This window comes from Carcharodon carcharias, chromosome 25 (genome assembly GCF_017639515.1).
Source record: "Carcharodon carcharias isolate sCarCar2 chromosome 25, sCarCar2.pri, whole genome shotgun sequence".
In the NCBI taxonomy this organism is placed as follows: Eukaryota; Metazoa; Chordata; class Chondrichthyes; order Lamniformes; family Lamnidae; genus Carcharodon; species Carcharodon carcharias.
In genome coordinates this window covers 37,606,282-37,628,559 of record NC_054491.1, presented here as the reverse complement: position 1 = coordinate 37,628,559, position 22,278 = coordinate 37,606,282, and the positions used below count along the sequence as shown (strand labels likewise).

Genomic DNA, 22,278 nt, shown 5'->3' with positions numbered 1-22,278 from the left:
GTAGCATCTCCTGTATGATCACTTCCTGAAGGCTGAGAAAGTTAGAAAGCAGAAAGCAAAAGAGCACCTCTTTCCCTAACTCCTTTAATTACCCAACTCCCAGCACTCTATTCTAAGTTACATTTCTTCCAGTAAACCTTTCCCCCTAGGCACTGAATTCCCACTTGAACCAAATTTCCAAATATATTCAATTGGTCTCTGTCTCATTCAGGCCAAAGTCTCCCCTCACTGATTGAACCCCTCTTAAAATAAAAGCCTGCAAGCTGAGTACGAGTATCCTCAAACTTCTTTTGCAAAATCAAAGTCCTTTATTTTTGAAAAAGGCCTTGTTAGAGTGGCCTGGGTGTCTTTGCTATGTTCTTGTCCACTTGCTTTGTAAGCAGAATAGCATAACTGAGAGAAGAAGTTTATGTAATTTCATCAATGCCACTGAAGTATTTTATTAAAAGTTTCATGTTACAGTTTACAAGATAGATAAGGGTTTACAGGGCTTTTTGGTCCGCCTTAGTTAATCAATACAATCTGTCAGCCATCCAACTGGAACTTTTGAGATATGGATGACCTGGAAAATCAGTACTTATTGTGTATCCTTAGTTAGCACAAACCACATGGCTTGTGACTGAAGTCACATGTATAATAGTTGTAGCTCATTAAATTAACAAGTGGGCTGTTGAGTTGAGTGGTCAGGTGATGCCCGAGGATGCTTTTCCTTTGAGTTTTCATCCTTACAAATAGGCCGAAGTGCCTGAAACAAGGTGCCATGTGGGACACCAGGATCTCCAGTGACAATAATCTTTATAAGACCTGTGTGGAAATGATGGCCTCTGGTGCATGTATGAGCAAAATTTGTTGCTAACTTTACTTTAGAACACAGCGCACATTGAAATTGTGCTGCAGCTGTGTGTTTCTTTAATGTTTTGGGTTTTCTTTTGTCCATTATGCTATGCAAAAACTAAATTTGCTGTTCTCCAGTCTGATCTTGTGCCCCCTTATTTCCTAATACAGATTAATTTGAATTTCCATGTTTAACTTTCACTGCCTGAAACTCGTGTCCTTATAGTTTGCAGACCTGCTGATAAAGCACCGACTACTGTGTACAATTTAACTAACTTCTCTGACCTTTGGAGTTAGTTTGCAGTGAAATTGAACTGTGGAGTTAATGGCACATCTAGGATTAACTAAGTAATAGTTGTAACCTCTGTGATACCCCCTCTGCTTATAAAAGCAGCCATACAGATTACAAGATTCTAGATCAATCCCCAGTTTGTGCTAATAGCTGATCTCAGCATAAGCAGCTGCTGGGATGCAACAAATAACTCCATGACCTGAAGTAGGAAGGGGAAAATCATTGTTACTATTCAATGAACCCTGCTGAAAGTGAATGTGAATGGATGTCAGACCAGGACAAATTAGGCTTGGCTCTGATGTCCCCCAGGAAATTAATAACCTGTCAACACTCACTGTCTCAGTCGTAAATTAATAATCGAGGTCTTGGGGACAATTAACGCACGTGAAACTGTGCACGTGAAAAAAATTTCCTCAAATCCTCTCTAAACCTCCTGCCTCTTACCTTAAATCTAAGCCCCATGATTATTGACATCTCCCCTTAAGGGGAAAAGTTCCTTCCTATCTATATCTCTCATAATTTTGTATACCTCTATCAGGTCCCCCATCAGCTGCCTTTGCTCTAAGGAAAACCTATCCAGTCTCTCTTCATTGCTGAAATGCTCCAGCCCAGGCAACATCCTGGTGAATCTCCTCTGCACCCTCTCCAGTGCAATCACATCCTTCCTATAGTGTGGCGACCAGAACTGCACACAGTACTCCAGCTGTGGCATAACTAGCGTTTATACAGCTCCAACATAATCTCCCTGCTCTAATATTCTATACCTCGGCTAATAAAGGCAAGTATCCCATATGCCTTGTGTTTCTGGGATGAAGGTGAGAGGTACTCACACAAAAATACAGTGGCCTCTCTGAATATTTCAGGAGTCAGGCTATCTGTAGCCATCTCAGGAGAGGACATGAAGTTAAGGTGCAAACTGGTAAGGGTGGGGAGGGTGTGTGGGGTGGGGAAGGAGGGGGCAGAGGTAGAGGGGAGGAGAGAGAGGGGGAGAGGGGTTAAATTATTCATGCAATTTCCCTAGATCAATGAAAGGTTTGAAGATACCTGGTAAACAAAGAAAGGTTTAAAGTATCCAGATACAAATGAGGGTTTCAGGTTTAAAGTTAAAGATAATTAATTTGCATTTCTATCTGGGAACAGACCACGTCGCCATGTTGCCATGGAGATGGGCAGTCTGAGGGTCAGTCTGTGTCCAGAGCAGCTTGAAGTCAGAGAGAGAGAGAATCTGCCAGATCCAAGGATGAGGAGCGGAGGGCCATCAGGAACCAGAGTGTTTCTGATTTGAAGTCACAGTGCAAGGGTGTAAGTGAGGCCTCTGTTCAGGCTGGGGAAATCCAAAGTCGTGAGATATTGAAGTAAGGCTTGAGGATTCACCTAGTTGGATGCTAGTGGGAGAATCCCCAAGAATCCCCTCACCTTGTTAGATAACTGGTAAACTAAGGAGAAGTGGAGTGAATTTCTGGGAGCTGCGACATGCCTCTAAACAACTTTTTACCTTTGGGAATGCAACTAATTCTTTATCAGACCCAAAACATACCCACCAATCTCATAAGGGTCTATCTTAGCACACACTGGGGCAAATTTTAGTCTCTGGATTGTTGGAGAAGCACGTTGGGAACCCAAGAAAGTCCTGTTGTGCGGATTTCTGTGGGAATTACCCGGTATAAAGAACATATCTTTTTATGTCCGTTGGGCTATGGATTAAAATTACAACGGCTACAGTTTGAAAGACTGAAACAGTATGAAGGATATATATAATGTTGCTGTCCTGGAACTGAGTGTTGAAAGACAGGATGGTGCCAAGGAGGAGTCTGGTCTAATGGGGAAGTGCCTGGCAACAACATTTTAATTGGCTACTGACCAGGTGACCAGGGTTAGTGTGAGGGTGCAGCAGAATAGCTCCTAGACTGAAAAGGAAAAGACCTAAAACCTCTTGCTCCTGTGTGTGTAAGATTCCAGTAGATCTACAATGCAGCTACCTGGCTTTTTCTCCTTATATCACTATAAACTGTTCTCTCTCTGAAAAGTCCTGTCAAGAGGCAAAAGGGAAAATCACTGTTAGAGACATTAAAAGACAAGTGCTCAGCCAGTGAACTGAAGACTGAAAGTGATGGAAGACCACCTCATATCATCAACAAAGAGCTGAAAGGAATTTGGAAGACATTGATCAAAATCAACCCATCGAATCCTGTACTCTGGAATTGGTACTTTTGAACTGTTTTATCTTACCCTTAAAATCCACATTTTTGTGTGCCTTTTGTGTCTTGTGTGTATATAGGGATTTAAGAAGGGTTAGAGTTTAAGTTATAGAATTAGAAGTTAGCAGTTCATATTTCTTTCTTTCGCCACTGGTTAAAGACAATTTGTTCAATAAACAGTTATTTACTTATTAAGTTTACAAACCTTGTGCTCGTATTCTGTTAACCTAAATTAAACAGTTAGGTGGGTTGATCAAACTTTTTCACATTTATCGTGGCTCAGGAAGCAGTGGGGCTTGATATTGCAGCGCACTATCCCCAGTGAGTTGTGACACCAGGAAGTTTCAACTTCTGATGAGCAATTCCCTTGCTTCCTGAGACTCTAAGTCAGAGTCGGAGGCTCGAGACAGTTCTAATGTACTTACCTAGTGTAACTAGTGGATAAGTACACAACCAACCCTCCTCTGCCCCACCCCCCTGAACTTAATTATCCTCCCCAGGTCATCCTATCACTCCCCCGACCACCTGAAAAATGTCAACCCCCATCCCAACCATCCAACTGACTCGACCTGTTAACTACCCTTCCGACCTGCCGACAATCCTCCCGACCCGACCACCCCCTCCTCACACACTTACCCACCCACCAAATATTCAGACTGGACATTTAAACTTAGCACACGGCAGCTAGTGTCACAAAGTGAAAATGTCTTGGCTTCCCTGACTTTACTACGATGCGATGGAGTTCTCCGAGGGACACAATGCTCCACATTTCTGGGACAGCCAGGTTTGGAGGACCCTTGTAGAAATGCAGAGCAGTGTTGGTTCGGGAAATTTCAAGATGCACAGGCAATTCAACAATGACTGCTGCTCCTCAGAAGATCCAGGTCATCTTAAAGCACTTTATATATGTCGGAATTTTCAAAACGCTTTTGACAAAGTCAACATTAACTGCCCTCAAAAAAATTCAACCAGGAAGGTAAGACACAACCTCCTTTTTGTATAAGTCATGTTGCTAGTCTTTAACAATAACTTCTCTATCAAGGCTGCCATACAGGATATCTCCAATGAGCCTTGTTAGCAACCAAAATCAAGCTACTGGGCCTATAATTTCCCAGTTCTGATTAGTTGCACTTCATGGGCCTTCCTTCAGTTCATCAAAACAATCCCTAACCCATGGAGCAGTTAGTGGTCTCAAAGGCTGATGCCCAAACAGCAATGATTCAAGGCTGTGCTCTCCCTGTCCCTCCCCCAAACTTTGCCTCGTGAATTTTTTGCCTTCCTCTGCTGATGGTGCTGACTTGTGTTGAGTCCAGTCTCTCAATGCTGGGTACATCTGATTATTGCCCAAGGACCCATCCTTCACAGGAGTCTGGACCTAGCTAATTTGGAACCTTGGAGTCCTATTCTCAACTGATGGCCAAGCATGTGAACTTTCCAATAGGGTGATCGGATAGAGATTAGGAAAGGGAACCATGGTTAACAGTCCCATCTTAGACATACTGTTGTTGGAGCTAGGATCACCACTTTGATGGAAATTAGCCAAAAACAGCCCAGACTGGGTATTCAACCTGGGATTTACCTGGCCTATATAAACTTGCTGAGGCAAAAGCTGGTTGTGCAACAAGATGGAAAATATAAAGATGGAGGCAACTTAGTTTTCCTGGATTTACCTTTAGGTGTGTGGGGAGGGGGATGGAGGGATGGGGGGGTGGGGGGGGGAGAGAGAGAGAGAGAGAGAGATGGCGGGGAGGGTAAGGAGGGCTGGGGTCGGGAGGGCAGGCTCAAATGGATATGCTTTTCATTTCTCAGATGTTAGCCATTGCTGAGCTGGGAGCACTGTTGCCTTGGAGTCACAATCTTTTAGGTTTAACTCCCATTCCAGAGATTTGAGCACAAAATCCAGTGTAGCATCGAGGGATTAATGCATTGACAGAGGTGCTGTTTTTCAGATGAGACATTAAACTAAAGACATGCCTATCCCCTCAAATAGACATAAAAGATCCCACTGCAGTATTTCGAAGAGGTGGTAGGCAGGGGGTGGTGGAGTCTGTCCAGTGGTTTGGCCAATATTGCTCAACAAACATTGTTCAAAGAAATATCATTTATTTTGCTGCTGTTTGTGGGATCATGCTGTGCAAACTTGGTTGTCACGTTTCCTACATTAAAACAGTGATGAAACTGAATTAGTTACGAAGCACTTTGGGACATCATGAGACTGTGAAAGATGTTATATAAATCCAATTATGCCAGTGACAAAGAAGACAGAACCTGCATAAGGTTTAATGTGCCAAATGACCAATTCTAACCCCACACTCCTTTTGAACAGTTGAAAGTTCTCCATCTGTAGCAAGGGGATTGTAAAATCAAAATGTTTACATGTAAAATGCTCACCTACCACCTCTCCATGACATGAATACACGCCCATTGATATCGCCTTCCTACGGAAAGCATTCAGCAGCAGCCAGGGATCGAACCAACCTTCGTTCTCCAGACCTACACCACACAGCACAAGGAGATCAGCAACCAACAGGCAAGATCAGACTGTTTGCATATTAATTTTGGTAGAGTATCTTATCAAAAAAAAAACATACCCAGGGATAGTGATGATGGTGTCTTGGACCTTATCTGTAAGGTACGTTTCCGTGAGTATGCCTGTGTCAGGCTGTTGCTTGACTAGTCTATGAGACAGCTCTCCCAATTTTGACACAATTGCCCAGATGTCCTGTTCCAACAGCAGGACATACCCATCAGAGGTGGTGTAACAGTGGTGTACAATCAGGAGGCAGCTGCCCTGGGAGTCCTCAACATCGACTTGGGCCACATAAGGTCTCATGGCATCAAGTCAAACATGGGCAAGGAAACCTGTCGATTACCACATACCGTCCCCCCTCAGCTGATGAATCAGTGCTCCTCCACGTTGAACACTACTTGGAGGAAGCACTGAGGGTGACAATGGTGCAGAGTGTACTCTGGGTGGGAGACTTCAATGTTCATTGCCAAGAGTGGCTCGGTATCACCAGTACAGACTGAACTGGCCCAGTCCTAAAGGACAAAGCTGCTAGGCTGGTTCTGTGGCAGGTGGTGAGGGAACCAACAAGAGGGGAAAACATACTTGACCTCATCCTCACCAACCTACCTGCCACAGATGCATCTGCCCATGGCAATATCGCAGGAGTGACCACAGCACAGTCCTTGTGGAGACAACGTCCTGTCTTCGCATTTGAGGATACACTCCATCGTGTTGTGTGGCACTATCTCTGTGCTAAATGGGATAGATTTCAAACAGATCTAGCAACTCAAGATTGGGCATCCATGAGGCACTGTGGGCCATCAGCAGCAGCAGAATTGTACTCAACCACAATCTGTAACTTCATGGCCTGGCATTACCATCAAGCCAGGGAATCAGCCCTGCTTCAATGAAAAGTGCAGAGAGTCATGCCAGGAGCAACACCAGGCATACCTAAAAATGAGGTGTCAACCTGGTGAGGCTACAACACAGGACTACTTGCGTGCTAAACAGCATAAGCAGCAAGTGATAGACAGAGCTAAGCGATTCCACCACCAACAGATCAGATCTAAGCTCTGTCCTCCTGCACATCCAGTCGTGAATGGTGGTGGACAATTAAACAACTCACTGGAGGAGGCGGCTCCAAAATATCCCCATCCTCAATGATGGGGGAGCCCAACATGTCAGTGCAAAAAATAAGGCTGAAGCATTTGCTACAATCTTCAGCTAGAAGTGCCGAATGGATGATCCATCTCTGCCTCCTCCTCCGGAAGTCCCCAGCATCATGAATGCCGGTCTTCAGCCAACTCGATTCAATCCAAGTGAAATCAAGAAACGGCACAAGGCACTGGGTCCTGCTCTAGCAATATCCCGGCAACAGTAGAGAGAACCTCTGCTACTGAACTAGCTCACCCCTAGCCAAGCTGTTCCTACACCTACACCACTGGCATCTACCCAACAATGTGGAAAATTGTCCAGGGGCGTCTTGCCCACTAAAAGCAGGACAAACCAATTCCGCCAATTACCGTCCCACAGCCTATCTGCAACCATCAGCGACGTGATGGGAGGTGTCATCGCCAGTGTTATCAAGTGGCACTTACACAGCAAATAACCTGCTCAATGATCCTCAGTTTGGGTTCCACCAGAGATCCTCAAGAGGCCAGAATTAGATGAGTGTAGATATCTTGGGAGATTTGTGGGGCTAGAAGAGATAACAGAGATAGAGAGGGGCAAGGCCATGGAGGGGTTTGAAAGCAAGGTTAAGAATTTTAAAATCAAGACATTGCTGGACCAGGAGTCAACTTAGGTCAGCAAGCACAGGGTGATAGGGGAACAGGACTTTGAGTTATGATGCAGGCAACAGAGTTTTGATGACCTCAAGTTTAGAGGGCAGAATGTTGGAGAACAGCCAGCAGTGTGTTGGAATAGTCTATAGAGGCAATAAATGCATGAATGAGGGTTTCAGCAGCAAATGAACTGAGACACGGGCGAAGCCAGGTGATGATAAGCAAATAGAAATAGCCAATTCTAGTAATGGCGCTAATATGAGGTTGGAAGCTTACCTGAGGGTCAACTGTGACGCCAAGGTTGGGAACAGACTGATTTAATCCAAATCAGAACACCAAAATCCTTTGGCATCAACTTGAGATATTTACAAATTATTGGTAACATGGACTTCAAATCTATAAAGTGACTTAAGTTAACATATTTCCATTTTTGTATTAATAGATTTGTGATGTGACCCAATCTATCTTCTCAAATTACTCGCACCAGCAATGACAGATCTATACCATTGGTACTTCACTTCAGTGCTAAAATACAGACCTGCACCTATTGTATTGTACTGTACTGTATCCATTTTATACAGTGACAGGCCTATAACCACCAGTATTGTACCCCAGTATTATACAATGGCAGACAAATACTTCACCCTAATGCTATACAGCTCAAACTCCTCTCCAGATGCAGTCTAAGCTTGGAAGGACAAAAACTAATTGCGCTGCCAGCTGTTTTTCATAGCTCAACTGGACGAAGTACAAAAACATGATGATCAGTTTTACTCTTCACTGAAATCTCAATGACAACATGGCAGTTTAGTTATGGTTACAATGAAATATGTCCATGGCAATAACTGTTCTTTTAATTGCAGGTGGCCCTCTTTAGGAAGGTAGGTCTTAACATAGGTTAAAGCAAATGTATTGCTCAGGTTGCCACCAATATCTACCAATACAGTCCAACATCAGAGTTGCTCTGCTACCCAAGGTCAAACAGCATAAAATTTTCTGATGACATAAACACAGAGACAGCCTCAATACTAGAGACTTATCCATGGTGTTTGTGGTATAAACTTTGACCTTAAACTCATGAAATAACAAACTGTAACCCTCTATAGTGATTACAACCTTATGATTTAGAATTTTGTACTTAATTTATTGTTATGTTTACGATTTAGATTTTTATTAAACAACTTACCGGCATGGTTCTGACAGGATTATAGAGTTCCATCACAGACTAGATGGCTAAATTGCCTCATGTCATAATGACTCTATGGTCTGTACTATAATTACCGATATTAATTATGACATTGACTGTATGCTTTCAAGTATTAACATCAATACCTCTATTGTCCTTGCTCTGACATCTCTAGCACTTGGTTTAGTGTTCTACTTTTGCACCTGGTTACACAGCACAATCCGCAGCAATCCAATTTAGGGAACCCCTCAACCTAAAGTGTTAGCTTGGAATCCAAGTCTCAATATATGCATATTGGTGAATTGGATGGGGAAGATCTTTGACACCTTTCCTCTAATATAAACTCAATACTAGGACTTCTCAATACAACGGGCAGAATTTTCTGTGCACGCTGGCTGTAGGAGCGGACTATAAGGTGAGAAGGCCAAAAATCGATTTCACGACATCGTGAAACCAGTTTACAGTTGCCCCCTCTGTCTGTCAATGTGAGCAGTGTATCCCCGCCATCGGAGGTTGGGAACTTCACTGTAATACATCTGTATATCATTATAAGCCCAGCTTGCCGGAATCATCTCCGACGTTGGATCATCCGTGATTGCACACCAAACATATGTAAGACATGCAGCTGGTGAGCTGCACTTCAAAGGGAACTGGGAGGTGAGTGCACAGAAACTTTGCGCAGCGCTCACAAGTGTCGCCTGTTGGATTTCAAGGCTGAGGCGTCACACATTCAGGTGAGGGCTCAGGCGAGTCACTTTTTCCCAGCTGGCTGACAGTACGGTGGTTGAGGTGATTTGGAGATGGGGGTGTTTGAGACAAATTGGGGGGAGTGGGCAAGGATTGCACTGCGGTTAAGGAGAGTTGGGGGTTTCTGGTGCGTGAGGGGGGTGGGAAGAGGAGCAGGGACAAGGGCTATGCTTGATTGATGGCAGTGCACAAGCATGTACGGGGTGGGGGGGAGAAGCATTAGGGAAACCTTGCATAAAGTGACCATCCTCCATAGCCGAGACAGTTGAGATGCAGCCACATTGACATGCTTGGAGTCAGGCCTCTAGCTTAACTGCCCACTCAAGCAATGCAAAGACATGAAAATGCCACCAAGTGCTCCAGAGCTTGTCACCCCTCAAGCACAGACTGCAAACAAATGAGCGTTTTAGTGGACTGCAAAACAATGGGATGACTGGCCAGCTTTAGCAAGGACAACTTGCCCATGAAGCCTCCCGGTGGAGGCACTCACAGACCCTTGCAATGTCATCATTCAGGTTTGGGCCAGTCTCCCCCATGGTTCAAGCTAACAGTGCAGCCTTGCAGTGCAAGTTAGGGGAATGCCTGCAGCCAAGCTTAGAGCACAGCACGCAGTCCAGTGGGAAGCTGCTGCCAAACGTTCAGGTGCTAAGTGGGGCAGAGTTGGGTGGGCAGCCATGCAGTGCACTAAACTCTGGCCATCTAAGTGGTAGCCAGCACACTCTGGGATGTACTAAGGGGCCTTCAGATTTAACCAAGAGAGGTTCTTAGAACACCAAAGCTAATCCACACGTCTCTCTCTTTCATCCTGTAGGAGTAAAACATCAGGAGCATGGAGGCTGGTGACTAAGCTGCATGCCTCATGGCTTACAGAGAGAGAGTGGAGAGGAGAGTGACGGAGGTGCCTGGCTGGGCAGAGAGAGGGGCAGCACCCTCAGGAAGAAGGGACAGCTGGGGTTCCTGCACAAGCTGCTGAAGAGCCACACTGAGCTGTCGCTGGTCGACGCCTAGCTAGACCCGAGGTCCATAGACGCCGCCTTTCATTCTTGCAAATGGCTGAGAATCAGTGACGCCCAAGACTGCGCATGTCTAGAGAACTGGTCGGTCACATCTGCCACCTACTGCAGGATTTGGCACCACTGGGGTATGGAAGGCATCCACTGCCCGCGGCTCTGAAAGTGATCGTGGCAATTTCAGGGCTCCACAGGTGACCTCCGTGGGATCTCAAGCCTCTATCCCCAAATGCATTCATGAAGTCACGAATGCCATCTTTGGGAGGGCACACAACTTTCTGCATTTCGCCTGGGACCAGAAAAGCCAGGATGCAGGAGTGCTGGGATTTGCCCAGATCTCAGGTTTCCAAGAGGTGCAAGGTTCCATCGACCGCACTCACGTGGCATTCAGGTCTCCGTGGCAACAAGTGGTCAACTATGTCAACCACAAGGGCTTCCACTTGCTAAATGTTCAGCTGGTGTGCGACCACCACAAACGCATCCTGCAGGTTTGAGCACAGTTCCCAGGGAGTGACCACAACTCCTACATTCTCAGTCTATCACAGATCCCTGATGTCTTCCAAGGTCCACAGAGGCTGCAGGGTTGGCTCATGGGGGACAAGGGCTACTCGCAAAGGACGTGGTTGATGACACCCAGGCAATGGCCTGAGACTGCAGCAGAGCAAAGGTACAACAAGACGCACACAGGAGCTTGCACCATAGTGGAGCAAACCATTGGGATGCTAAAAATGAGATTCTGGTGCCTAGATTGGTCTGGTCGAGCCCTGAAATATAGTCCCTACAGGGTATCAAGCATCATTGTCACCTGCTGTGCCCTTTACAAGCTGGCGTTGCAAAGGGATGTGGGGCTGGCTGAGCAGGAGCTGGATGTCTCCTCCGATGAGGTGAACATCGATGGGGATGAGGGTGAGGGAGTCCTCAAGGGAGAGGATGATGGCAATGAGGCCATCGCACCGGCCAGACGAGGCAGGCATGCTCAGGAAGCCCTTATCATTGTTAAGTTCGTGGAGGATGATGCCGACGCAGCGAGGAGACACCACAGATCCTCACACTGCATCTGAGAACATTTGGCTCCAATCTGGCTGATGGCAGTGCACATACCCTCTGTGATAATGCTCTTGTCATGGGCATGCAACAGAGGCCCTAATAGTCACTCAATACCAGGGGGACGATGACGACATGCAGTGAGGACACTCCACATAGCCTCGGGGGGTCGAGGGCTATGAGGAGCTGGCACGAAAGAGGGGTTGAGGCCTGGGGTAGACCAACCATGATCTTATTCAATGGCGGGGCAGGCTTGAAGGGCCAAATGGCCTACTCCTGCTCCTATTCCTTACGTTCTTATGTTCTAACACTAGATGGCGTAGTGGTATTGGTTGGGAGGCGATGGTATAGTGATTTTGTCACCCAACTGGTAATCCAGAGATGCAGGGTAATGCTCTGGGGGCCCAGGTTCGAATCGTGCCATGGCATGGTGGAATTTGAATTCAGTAAGAATCTGTAATTAAAACTCTAATGATGACTATGAAACCATTGTCGACTGTTGTAAAGACCCATCTGGTTCACTATCTCCTTTAGGGAAGGAAATCTGCCATCCTTACCTGGTCTGGGCCTACCTGTGACTCCAGACCCACAGCAATGTGGTTGACTCTTAAATGCCCTCTAAAATGGCCTAGCTAGCCACTCAGTTGTATCGAACCACTACAAAAGTCACAAAAAATGGAATGAAACCGGAGGAACCATGCAGCATTGACCTAGGCTCCGGAAAAGACAACAGCAATTGCAGCCCTGTCAATCCTGCAAAGTCCTCCTTATTAACATCTGGGAGCTAGTGCTAAAATTGGGAGAGCTGTCTCACAGACTAGTCAAGCAACAGCCTGACATAGTCATCCTCATGGAATCATATCTTTCAGACAGACACCACCATCACCATCCTTGGGTATGTCCTGTCCCAATTGCAGGACAGACCGAGCAGAGGTGGCAGCACAGTGGTATACAGTTGGGAAGGAGTTGCCCTGGGAGTCCTCAACATCCACTCTGGACCCCATGAAGTCTCATGGCATCAGGGCAATCATGGGCAAGAAAACCTCCTGCTGATTACTGCGTACCGCCGCCATCACCCCTCTCCCTCAGCTGATGTATCACTGCTCCTCCATGTTGAGCACCACTTGGAGGAAGCACCAGGAGTGGCAAGGGCACAGAATATACTCTGGGTGGGGGCCTTCAATGTCCATCACCAAAAGTGGCTCGGTAGCACCACTACTGACCGAGCTGGCCAAGTCCTAAAGGGCATAACTAGATGGGTCTGCTGCAGGTGGTGAGGGAACCAACAAGAGGGAAACACATACTTGACATCATCCTCACCAACCTGCCTGCCACAGATGCATCAGTCCATGATAGTGTCAGTAGGCATGACCACTGCACATTCATTGTGCAGACAAAGTCCCTTCAACTTGAGGATGCCCTCCATCATATTATGTGGCACTAAACACTGTTATATGGGATAGATTTCGAACAGCCCTAGCAACTCAAGACTGGGCAGCAATGAGGCGCAGTGGGCCATCAGCAGCAGCAGAATTGTACTCAAAACACAATTTGTAACCTCATGGCCTGGCATATCTGCCATGCTACCATTACATTCAAGCCAGGCAATCAACCCTGGTTCAATGAAGAGTGCAGGAGGGCATGCCAGGAGCAGCACCAGTCATATCTAAAAATGAGGTGTCAACCTAGTGAAGCTTTAACACAGGTCTACTTGTGTGCCAAACAGCAAGTGATAGACAGACCAAAGCAATCCCATGACCAATAGATCAGATCTAAGCTCTGCAGTACTGCCACATCCAGTCGTGAATGGTGGTGGACAATTAAACAACTCTCTGGAGGAGCAGGCTCCACAAATATCTCCATCCTCAATGATGGGGGAGCTGAGCACATCAGTGCAAAAGATAAGGCTGAAGCATTTGCTACAATCTTCAGCCAGAAGTGCCGAGTGAATGGTCCATCTCAGCCTCCTCCTCTGCAGGTTGCCAGCATCACAGATGCCAGTCTTCAGCCAAGTCAATTCACTCCACGTGAGATCAAGAAACGATTGAAGGCATTGGATAGTGCAAAGGCTATGGGCCCTGACAATATTCCAGCAATGGTACTGAAGACTTGTACTCCAGAAATTGCCTCACCCCTAGCCAAGCTCTTCCAGTACAGCTACAACACTGGCATCCCAGCTATGGGGACCATTTCCCATGTCCTGTACACAAAATGCAGGACAAATCTAACCCGGCTAATTACCGCCCCATCAGTCTACTCTCAATCATTAGTAAAATAATAGAAGGGGTCATCAACAGTGGTATCAAGCGGCACTTGCTTAGCAATAACCTGCTCACTGGCGCCAAGCTCAGCTCCTGACCTCATTACAGCCTTGGTTCAAACATGGACAAAGAGCTGAACTCCTGAGGTGAGGAGAGAGTGACTGCCCTTGACATTAAGGCAGCATTTGACTGAGTGTGGAATCAAGGAGCCCTAGCAAAACTGGAGTCAATGGGAACCAGGGGGAAAACCGTATGCTGGTTGGATTCATGCCTAGCCCAAAGGAAGATGGTTGCAGTTGTTGGAGGTCAGTCATATCAGCTCCACCAGGACATCACCACAGGATCTCCTCAGGGTAGTATCCTCAGCCCAACCATGTTCAGCTGCTTCATCAATGACCTTCCTTCCATCATAAGGTCAGAAGTGGGGATGTTTGTTGATGATTGCACAATGTTCAGCACCATTCACGACTCCTCAGATACGGAAGCAGTCCATGTCCAAATGGTGATGGCAATGCTACCTCCTTTAAGTTAAATATGTTTGGTGATGGATTTCTGTAACTCAGGAAAGTTCCTCTTTTCCTTCTGCATACATTTAAAGACCAGGTATTCAGCAACATTCAAGAGCATATGAAATAGTATCAAGATTCCTAATGCAATATTTAAAAAAACATAACAAACTGGGTGATTTAATTCAGGTAAAGAAACTCAGGTTAAGAGTAGTGGCCAGTTTAAGAGTAGTAGTGGACAATAGTGAGGAGAGAGAAGGGGTGAGGGTAAAGGCATCAAAGCTTTCATTGCAAATGTCATAGTGTAAAACTGTTAGAATGAGAAAAGGTCTCTCCTGTGTTTTAGCCATGTTGGTACTATGTTTAAGTAGCCATGTTATTATTGTGACCACAGCATAAAATTGCCCTTTACTTCAATTCATATCACTCAAAAGGCCATAGACTGGCTGAAGTAGGGAATAGAAATATGGTGCATAAGGGCCACACACCTGAGGTTGGGTGATCAGATGGACTATAGTACAGCACTGGAGTTGTAATCTGCACCTAACTTGGACTTGGTCAACTTAACACTGCCTGAAATTGCTCCACTATCCGGCAGTGATGTGTTTCACTCTGAATACAAGAGGGTCATCGTTTTTTTCAAATGATTAAACTCTTTCAAATTATTAGTCAGATATTTTTCATAATGCACTCACCATATGAAGCTACAGTGATCCCATCTGTGTTGATCCACGGGAACTTCCTCTGTAACTGCTGTGGTGTTAGCAGAGTGACTGCTGCTCCCTCAGCCCTGAAGGTTGGAAACATTACATTAACCTTTTTTCTCATTTAGTCTTTATCCAATCCATTTTCCCTCCAGGATCATCATGCAATCTCGCCCCCCACCCCCCCACAGACTGGTGACTAAAGCACAAGCCACTGCAAAGGGTACAGTGCAAGTAGCCACTAGCAATGCTTACAACTGTCTCTGGAGATTGTTTCCCTTCCTGCCAGCAAAAGAAAACCTGACAATTCACACTTTCCCACAATGGTGTGCCTAAGGTTGAAAACTCAATGCAAACAGCATCAAAAAACTTGCATCTATTTGATCTTGTGGCACAGGGAGTTGGCACTGCATGATTCTTGAAGCACACTCTCTTCACTAAACTCTACACACATTCTTGCAAGAAGGGAGAAACAGCCAGTTTGCCATTTTTAAGCTGAGCAAGCAAATGTAGCACCTGACCCTGGTCACTATATTTACCCTTTAAGAAAGCTCCCAATGTAGACATCAAGTGAGGATGGGATTGGACTTGGTTTTGATCCTTGTGACTCAATAGCCTACCAACACTTGCTTTATGAGTTCACGCAAGAACAAGCAGTTTGGAGGGTGCAAGAGTACTGTAAAAAGAATCCACACCTTCAAGTGAGAGGATGAGAAAGTTGGAAAAAAAAAGTCTTGTTAAAAAATATACTTTGCCCTTGTTATTTAATCTTGTTGAAATCTTTTCAAAAATCTCACCTCTGAATTCGATAATTTTCCTCCAAAATCTCACTCTGCTCCTTCCCAGCCAGAAATAGATAGCCCGAAGGGTTGAACTGGATATCTACAGGTTCTTCGTTCACCACATTTAAGTGTTCCTGTTAGACAGACATGGAGTGAACTTTTAACTCATGGTCAATGTTCTGCTGCCACACACTCCATTGAGGATCCAATTCATTGACCACAAAAAGAAGTTTGCCACCATGAGAATCTAGAGGCTCCTCTGGTGATTCAGTGGTTGCAACATTAAAGCTTGGGTAGATGCTGACCTGTACATAGTTTCTGGTAAATTTGTTCAAGCCAATCGAAGTGGGATTTGTTCTCCTTAATTTTGCAGTCAGCAATATTGGAGGGAAAAATAATGAACTTGCATTTATTGCACATCTTTCACAACCTCAGAATGTTAACGCTTTGAGTGAATGGGGACCTTAAGCACAAGTCTTATTAATGAGTGCCTGCCATCCTTCAAAGCCACTTCACCATTCCCATCTTGGTGGTTTTGCTGCAATTAGCTATGCTCTTCCTACAGATACTTCAATGGAAGATAAAGTTGTGGATAATACAGAGGGCTACAGTAACCCAGGAGTCATTTCCCAATATTGTAATACTTCTCTTGATTTGTCAAGACATCAGAGGCACTGTTTAAGCATGCCTATAATGGGTTCTATGATGACTTGGATAGCTCCTTTATTGTACCTGTGCTCAGCACATGTATGTAGCTGGCATAGAGATGCCATAAAGTGAGCCGCAGACTGTAGCTGCTATCTTCCAACAACCATCCATAAACTTAACTTTTCTTTTAAATAAGGTGGAAGCTTGGAGATGATCAACATACCATTCCTACGTATGGGCATGGACTGCTTCAGTATTTGAGGAATCATGAATGGTGCTGAACATTGCTGGAGAAGACCAAGGAACAGGGGTTTAAACAATGCAAATGGAGGTAGAAACACAGAAAATAGGAGAGGGTCATTCGGCCCTTTGAGCCTGCTCCACCATTCGATATGACCTGATCCTCTATCTCAACACCATACTCCCGCTCTCTCCCCGTACCCCTTGACACATTTAGAGTCTAGAAATCTATTTCCTGCTTAAAAATATTCAGTGACTTGGCTTCCACAATCCTTTGTGGTAGAGAATTCCACAAGTTCGCCACCCTGAGTGAAGAAGTTTCTCCTTATTTCAGTCCTAAATGACCTGCCCATATCCTGAGACTCTGACACTTTGTTCTAGACACCACCCTCCGGCAGAGGAAACATCATCCCTGTATCCAGACTGTCCAGCCCTGTCATATTTTATACATTTCAATGAGGTTCCCTCTCATTCTTCTAAACTCCAGTGAATACAGGCCTAGTCGGCCCAATCTCTCCTCATGCGACAATCCTGCATCCCACAAATCAATCTGGTTAACCTTCGCTGCACTGCCTCTATGGCAAGTATATCCTTTCTTAGGTAAGGAGGCCAAAACTGCACATGATACTCCAGATGTGGTCTCACCAAAGCTCTGTATAGCTGCAGTAAGACATCCTTGCTCCTGTACTCAAGTCCTCTCGCAATGAAGGCCAACATACCATTTGCCTTCTTAACTGCTTGCTGCACCTATGTGCTTGCTTTCAGTGACTGGTGTACAAGGACACCCAGGTCCCTTTGTACATCAACATTTCCCAATCTATCATTTAATTAATACCCTGCCATTCTGTTTTTCCTACCAAAGAGGATGACTTCACAATTATCCACGTTATACTGCATCTGCCATGTATTTTCCTACTCGCTCAATCTGTCTAAATCGCCTTGAAGCCTCTTAACATCCCCAAGACTCACATTCCCGCCAAATTTTGTAGTGTCAGCAAACTTGGAAATGTTCTATTTGGTTTCCTCATCCAAATTACTGATACGTATCGTGAACAGCTGGGGCCCAAGCACTGATCCCTGCAATACCCCACTAATCACCGCCTGCCATTCTGAAAAAGACCCATTTATTCCTACCCTGTCTCCTGTTTAATCAATTCTCAATCCATGCCAATATATTACCACCAATCCCATGTGCTTTAATTTTACACACTAACATCTTAGGTGGGACTTTATCAAAAGCTTTCTGAAAATCCAACTACACCACCATCTACTGGTTCTCCCTTATCTATTCTGCTAGTTACGTTTCCAGTAGGTTTGTCAAACATGATTTTCTTTTCAAAAATCCATATTGACTCTGTTTAATCCCGTTGATATTTTCTAAGTGTCCTGTTATCATATCCTTTACAATAGCATTTTCTCTACCACTGATGTTAGGTTAACCAGTCTGTAATTCACTGTTTTCTCCCTCCTTTTTTAAATAGTGGGGTAACATTTGCCACCCTCCAATCTGCCGGGACTGTTCCAGAATCTACAGAATTTTGGAAGATGACAACCAACTATTTCCAGGGCCACCTCCTTTAGTACTGAGATGTAGAATATCAGGCCCTGAGGATTTATCGGCTTTCAGTCTCATTAATTTCTCCAGCACTAATGTTTTAGTAATACTAATTTCCTTCAATTCCTCCTTCTCACTGGACCTTTGATTCCCTAGCATTTCTGGAAAGTTATTTGGGTCTTCCTCCGTGAAGACAGAACTAAAGTTGTTCATTATTTTGCCACTTCCTTGTTCTCTATTATAAATTTTGTTTCAGACTGTAAGGGACCTACAGTTGTCTTCACTAATCTTTTTATTTTTACATACTTATAGAAACTTTTACAGTTTGCTTTTATGTTCCTTGTAAGTTTACTCTCTTACTCTATCTTTCCCCTCTTAATCAATCTCTTGGTCCTTCTTTGCTGAATTCTGAACTGCTCCCAATCCTCAGGCTTGCTACTTTTTCTAGCAACTTTATACGACTCCTCCTTGGATCTAATACAAACCTTCATTTATTTTGTTAGCCATGGTTGGGCTGCTTTTCCTGTATGAGGTGTGAGTTGGTTAAGAAACATTGGGGAACTGCATTACTACTTCATTAAAAGGCATGACAGTGGGTAGGAAATGGCTAATATCTAAGGAGTGCAATATGAAGGTAAAGGATACATGTCAAAGGCACCATAGTCCTCATCTCAAATACAACAAGTGCCAAGCTGCAAACCTAAGGGCACTTTAGTCCCTTGCGGGATCTGGTTCAAAAGCACAAGTCAGAAAATGACAACAGGTGAAAGCAGGAGCCATTGTCTGATAAAGTTTGTACTAAGTTTGCTCCAAGACAATCACCATGTTGAGCTATTTTATGCTATATACTGTATTACTAGTCATTCAGTTTGGGACCAAAGCCTAGCAAATACTTTTCATTCATATTTGGTAACAGTTTAGTGTATTTTTGTGCAGTTTATTTGTATGCTATGATCAGAGGGACGTGTGGCAAATGTCAGGACCTGGAACACTGAGCCATGTACCTGCTACCTTTATGGGCAAATCTGACAGAGTGATATAATCTGACCAAGGACAAGGCACCACAGAGCATTATTTTAAGAAGTGTTTAGTTCCCCATAAGGATAAGTGCACTTCTGGTACAATACAGAGTCATAGAGATTGGGGAAAATCCAGCTTCTATCCCTCATGCAAAGTTATCTGATCTCATGCGCGTCTGTTTTGGCACAACTGCTGGCCAGGGCAGAGGTGAAGAAATCAGAGTCAGAGCTCATGCGAGAAAGGCTCAACTCCCAGAGTGTCAAATATTCTTCAGGTACTCAATATCTGGACTCAGAAGACCTTGTGGGTAAGGCTGCCATTGCCTGCGGAACTGTGTCCCTGCACAAGTTAACAAGTAGAGGATAGAAAGTAAATGAACAAGCAGGGCAAGTTGTCAAAAGCTTTTTTCTAAAACAATTTCCAGCCTTAGAAACAACCAGTAGGCATTCAGCCTCTGCGAGAAGCCATTCAAATGCACAAAGCAGCAGCCAGCTATGTGACAAGCACAAACTGTCAGTACCTGGATATTACGAAGGAAGTGAGCAGACTGCATGGACAGGTGGATGTTTTCTGGTCGAGAGAACTGCTGGCGAATTCCTCCTACTGCCAAGACTGTGGAGGCTTTGGCATACTGTGTGCAAAAGAAAAGAAATTAGCATCTATAGCAAGAAACATTCAGTAAAAAAACCATCATATGTGGACCAGTGTCACAGAATGTCACTGCACCTATATATGAACATACAAACTAGAAGCAGGAGGCTGCCACTCAGCCCTCCAAGCCAGCACCACCACTCAAAAAGATCATGCTGATCTTCCGTCCACCTCGGTAACCCTTCACCTCTTATCAAGAATCTATCTACATCTGCCTTGAAAACATTCTAAGACACTGGAACTCCCTTAAGGTAGTGTAGGCAAAGACTTACTAGCTTCAGAGAAAAAATAATCTCATCTGTCTTAAATGGGCGGCCCCTTTTCTTTTAAGCAGGGACCCCTAGTTCTAGATTCTCCCAAAAAGGAAATATCCTTCCCACATCCACCCTGTCAAGATCTCTCAGGATCTTCTCTGTTTCAATCAAGTCGCCTCTTACTCTTCTAAACTCGAGTGTATACAAGCCTAGCCTGTCCAATCTTTCTTCATAAGACAAGATATTAGCTTAGTTAACCTTCTCTGAACTGAGTCTAATGCACATACATTCTTCCCTAAATATGGAGGCCAATACTGTAATCAGGACTCCAACGCCCTGTACAACTGAAGGATAACACCCCCCTACTCTTGTATTCAATTTCCATTGCAATAAACGATAGTATTCTATTAGCTTTTCTAATTACTTGCTGTACCTGCATTCTAGCCTTTTGTGATTCATGCACTAGGACACCCAGATCCCTCTGAAACTCAGGGTTCTACAATCTCTCACCATTTAGATAATAAGCTTCTTTTTCATTAATACTGTTAAAATGGGCAATTTCACATTTGCCACCATTATACTCCATTTGCCAGATCTTTGCTCCATTCATTTAACATATGTCCCTTTGTAGCCTCATGTCCTCTTGACAACTTACTTTCCTACCTATCTTTGTGAATTTAGAAAATCAGAAAATGTAGCAACTGTACCCTCAGTCCCTTTATCCAAGTCATTTATATTAATTGTAAAAAGTTGATGGCCCAGCACTGATCCCTGTGGCACACCACTAGTTGCATCCCACCAACCAGAAAAAGACCCATTTATGGCTACCCTCTGTTTCCTGCAAACTAGCCGATCTTCTATCAATGCCCCCTAACTATGAAGTTTTTTTTTCCCCCACAATAACCTTTGTTGTGGCACCTCACCAAATGCCTTCAGGAAATCTATGTACAGTACATCCACTGGTTCCCCTTTATCCACAGCACATGTGACTCCTTCAAAGAAGTTCAATAAATTGGTTAAACACGATTCACCCTTCACAAAACCATCTTGACTCTCACTGATTGCCTTGAATTTTTCTAAGTGCCCTGCCATAACATTTTTAATAATAGTTAATATGTTGTGCCACACTGATAGAAAATACATTTCCCTTCATTATGCCAATCAGTGAATCAGAAAGTGAATATATTGCGCTGCTCCTCAGGAGAATAAAAACATGCAGAAACAAAGAAAAAGCAAAAGTTCCAATTTCCTTGCAAGATCCCAATGACATTACGCCCTTCTTTTTAAAGAAGAGCTTGGCACTGACTGCGTAATTTCAATAAGGTGGACAAAATGCTTACACCTCTTGCTTTGAGTAAAGCCCAGACAACAGGATAAAGTCTCCTTTCTGCTGCTTGAGTTTGAGGCAATTTCAATCTACTTCATTGTAATTGCATGTCCAAACTACAAACTATTTGTAATTTGTTAAACTCTGAATGATCATAAGTATGGCTGAAGAGGATTATGACTCAGCATACAATGTAGCACTAGGGTTCGCATTGTAATCCCTTGAAAATTGTAATTCTGCATAATGGAAGGCCCTACAGAGACTATATGGAAGAAAGATCATCCTGGTCAGCTCTTAGACACTCTCCAGGGATTAGGCACAGTGCTTGGATTATTCACATTTCTCCTCCATTGCAAATGGGTGCAAACACAGTGTAACCAAAGAAAGGGGGAGAGAAGGTGGTAAACAAAGGGATAATTTTTTGACTTTGTGCTTCTAGCCAGGAACTCATCTGTAGTAGCCCAAAGTCAGTCATTCCTCAAAGGTGAGTAGAAATAATAGTTACTGGAGATCATTTCTTCCTATCTTGACTCCGTTTTCTTTTCAAAAACAGAATTACCTGGAAAAACTCAGCAGGTCTGGCAGCATCAGCGGAGAAGAAAAGAGTTGACGTTTCGAGTCCTCATGACCCTTCAACAGAACCTTCTGTCGAAGGGTCATGAGGACTCGAAACATCAACTCTTTTCTTCTCCGCCGATGCTGCCAGACCTGCTGAGTTTTTCCAGG

General features: G+C 44.4%; 1 protein-coding gene across 2 annotated transcripts in view; it reads right to left on the bottom strand.

Annotated features, from left to right (window-relative positions):
- Positions 1-22,278, bottom strand: part of foxred1 (FAD-dependent oxidoreductase domain containing 1) — a 54,219-nt gene that overhangs the window by 16,391 nt on the left and 15,550 nt on the right. Inside the window, exons 3-6 of one of the 2 annotated variants that reach the window (XM_041174546.1) lie at positions 19,841-19,951; positions 15,873-15,991; positions 15,067-15,161; positions 5,716-5,817 (exon numbers count right to left, since the gene is read on the bottom strand). In XM_041174546.1, the coding sequence (XP_041030480.1) occupies positions 5,716-5,817; positions 15,067-15,161; positions 15,873-15,991; positions 19,841-19,951 (427 nt within the window). The remainder of the gene's footprint in view (positions 1-5,715; positions 5,818-15,066; positions 15,162-15,872; positions 15,992-19,840; positions 19,952-22,278) is intronic. The other variant, XM_041174547.1, reaches the window with a different exon arrangement.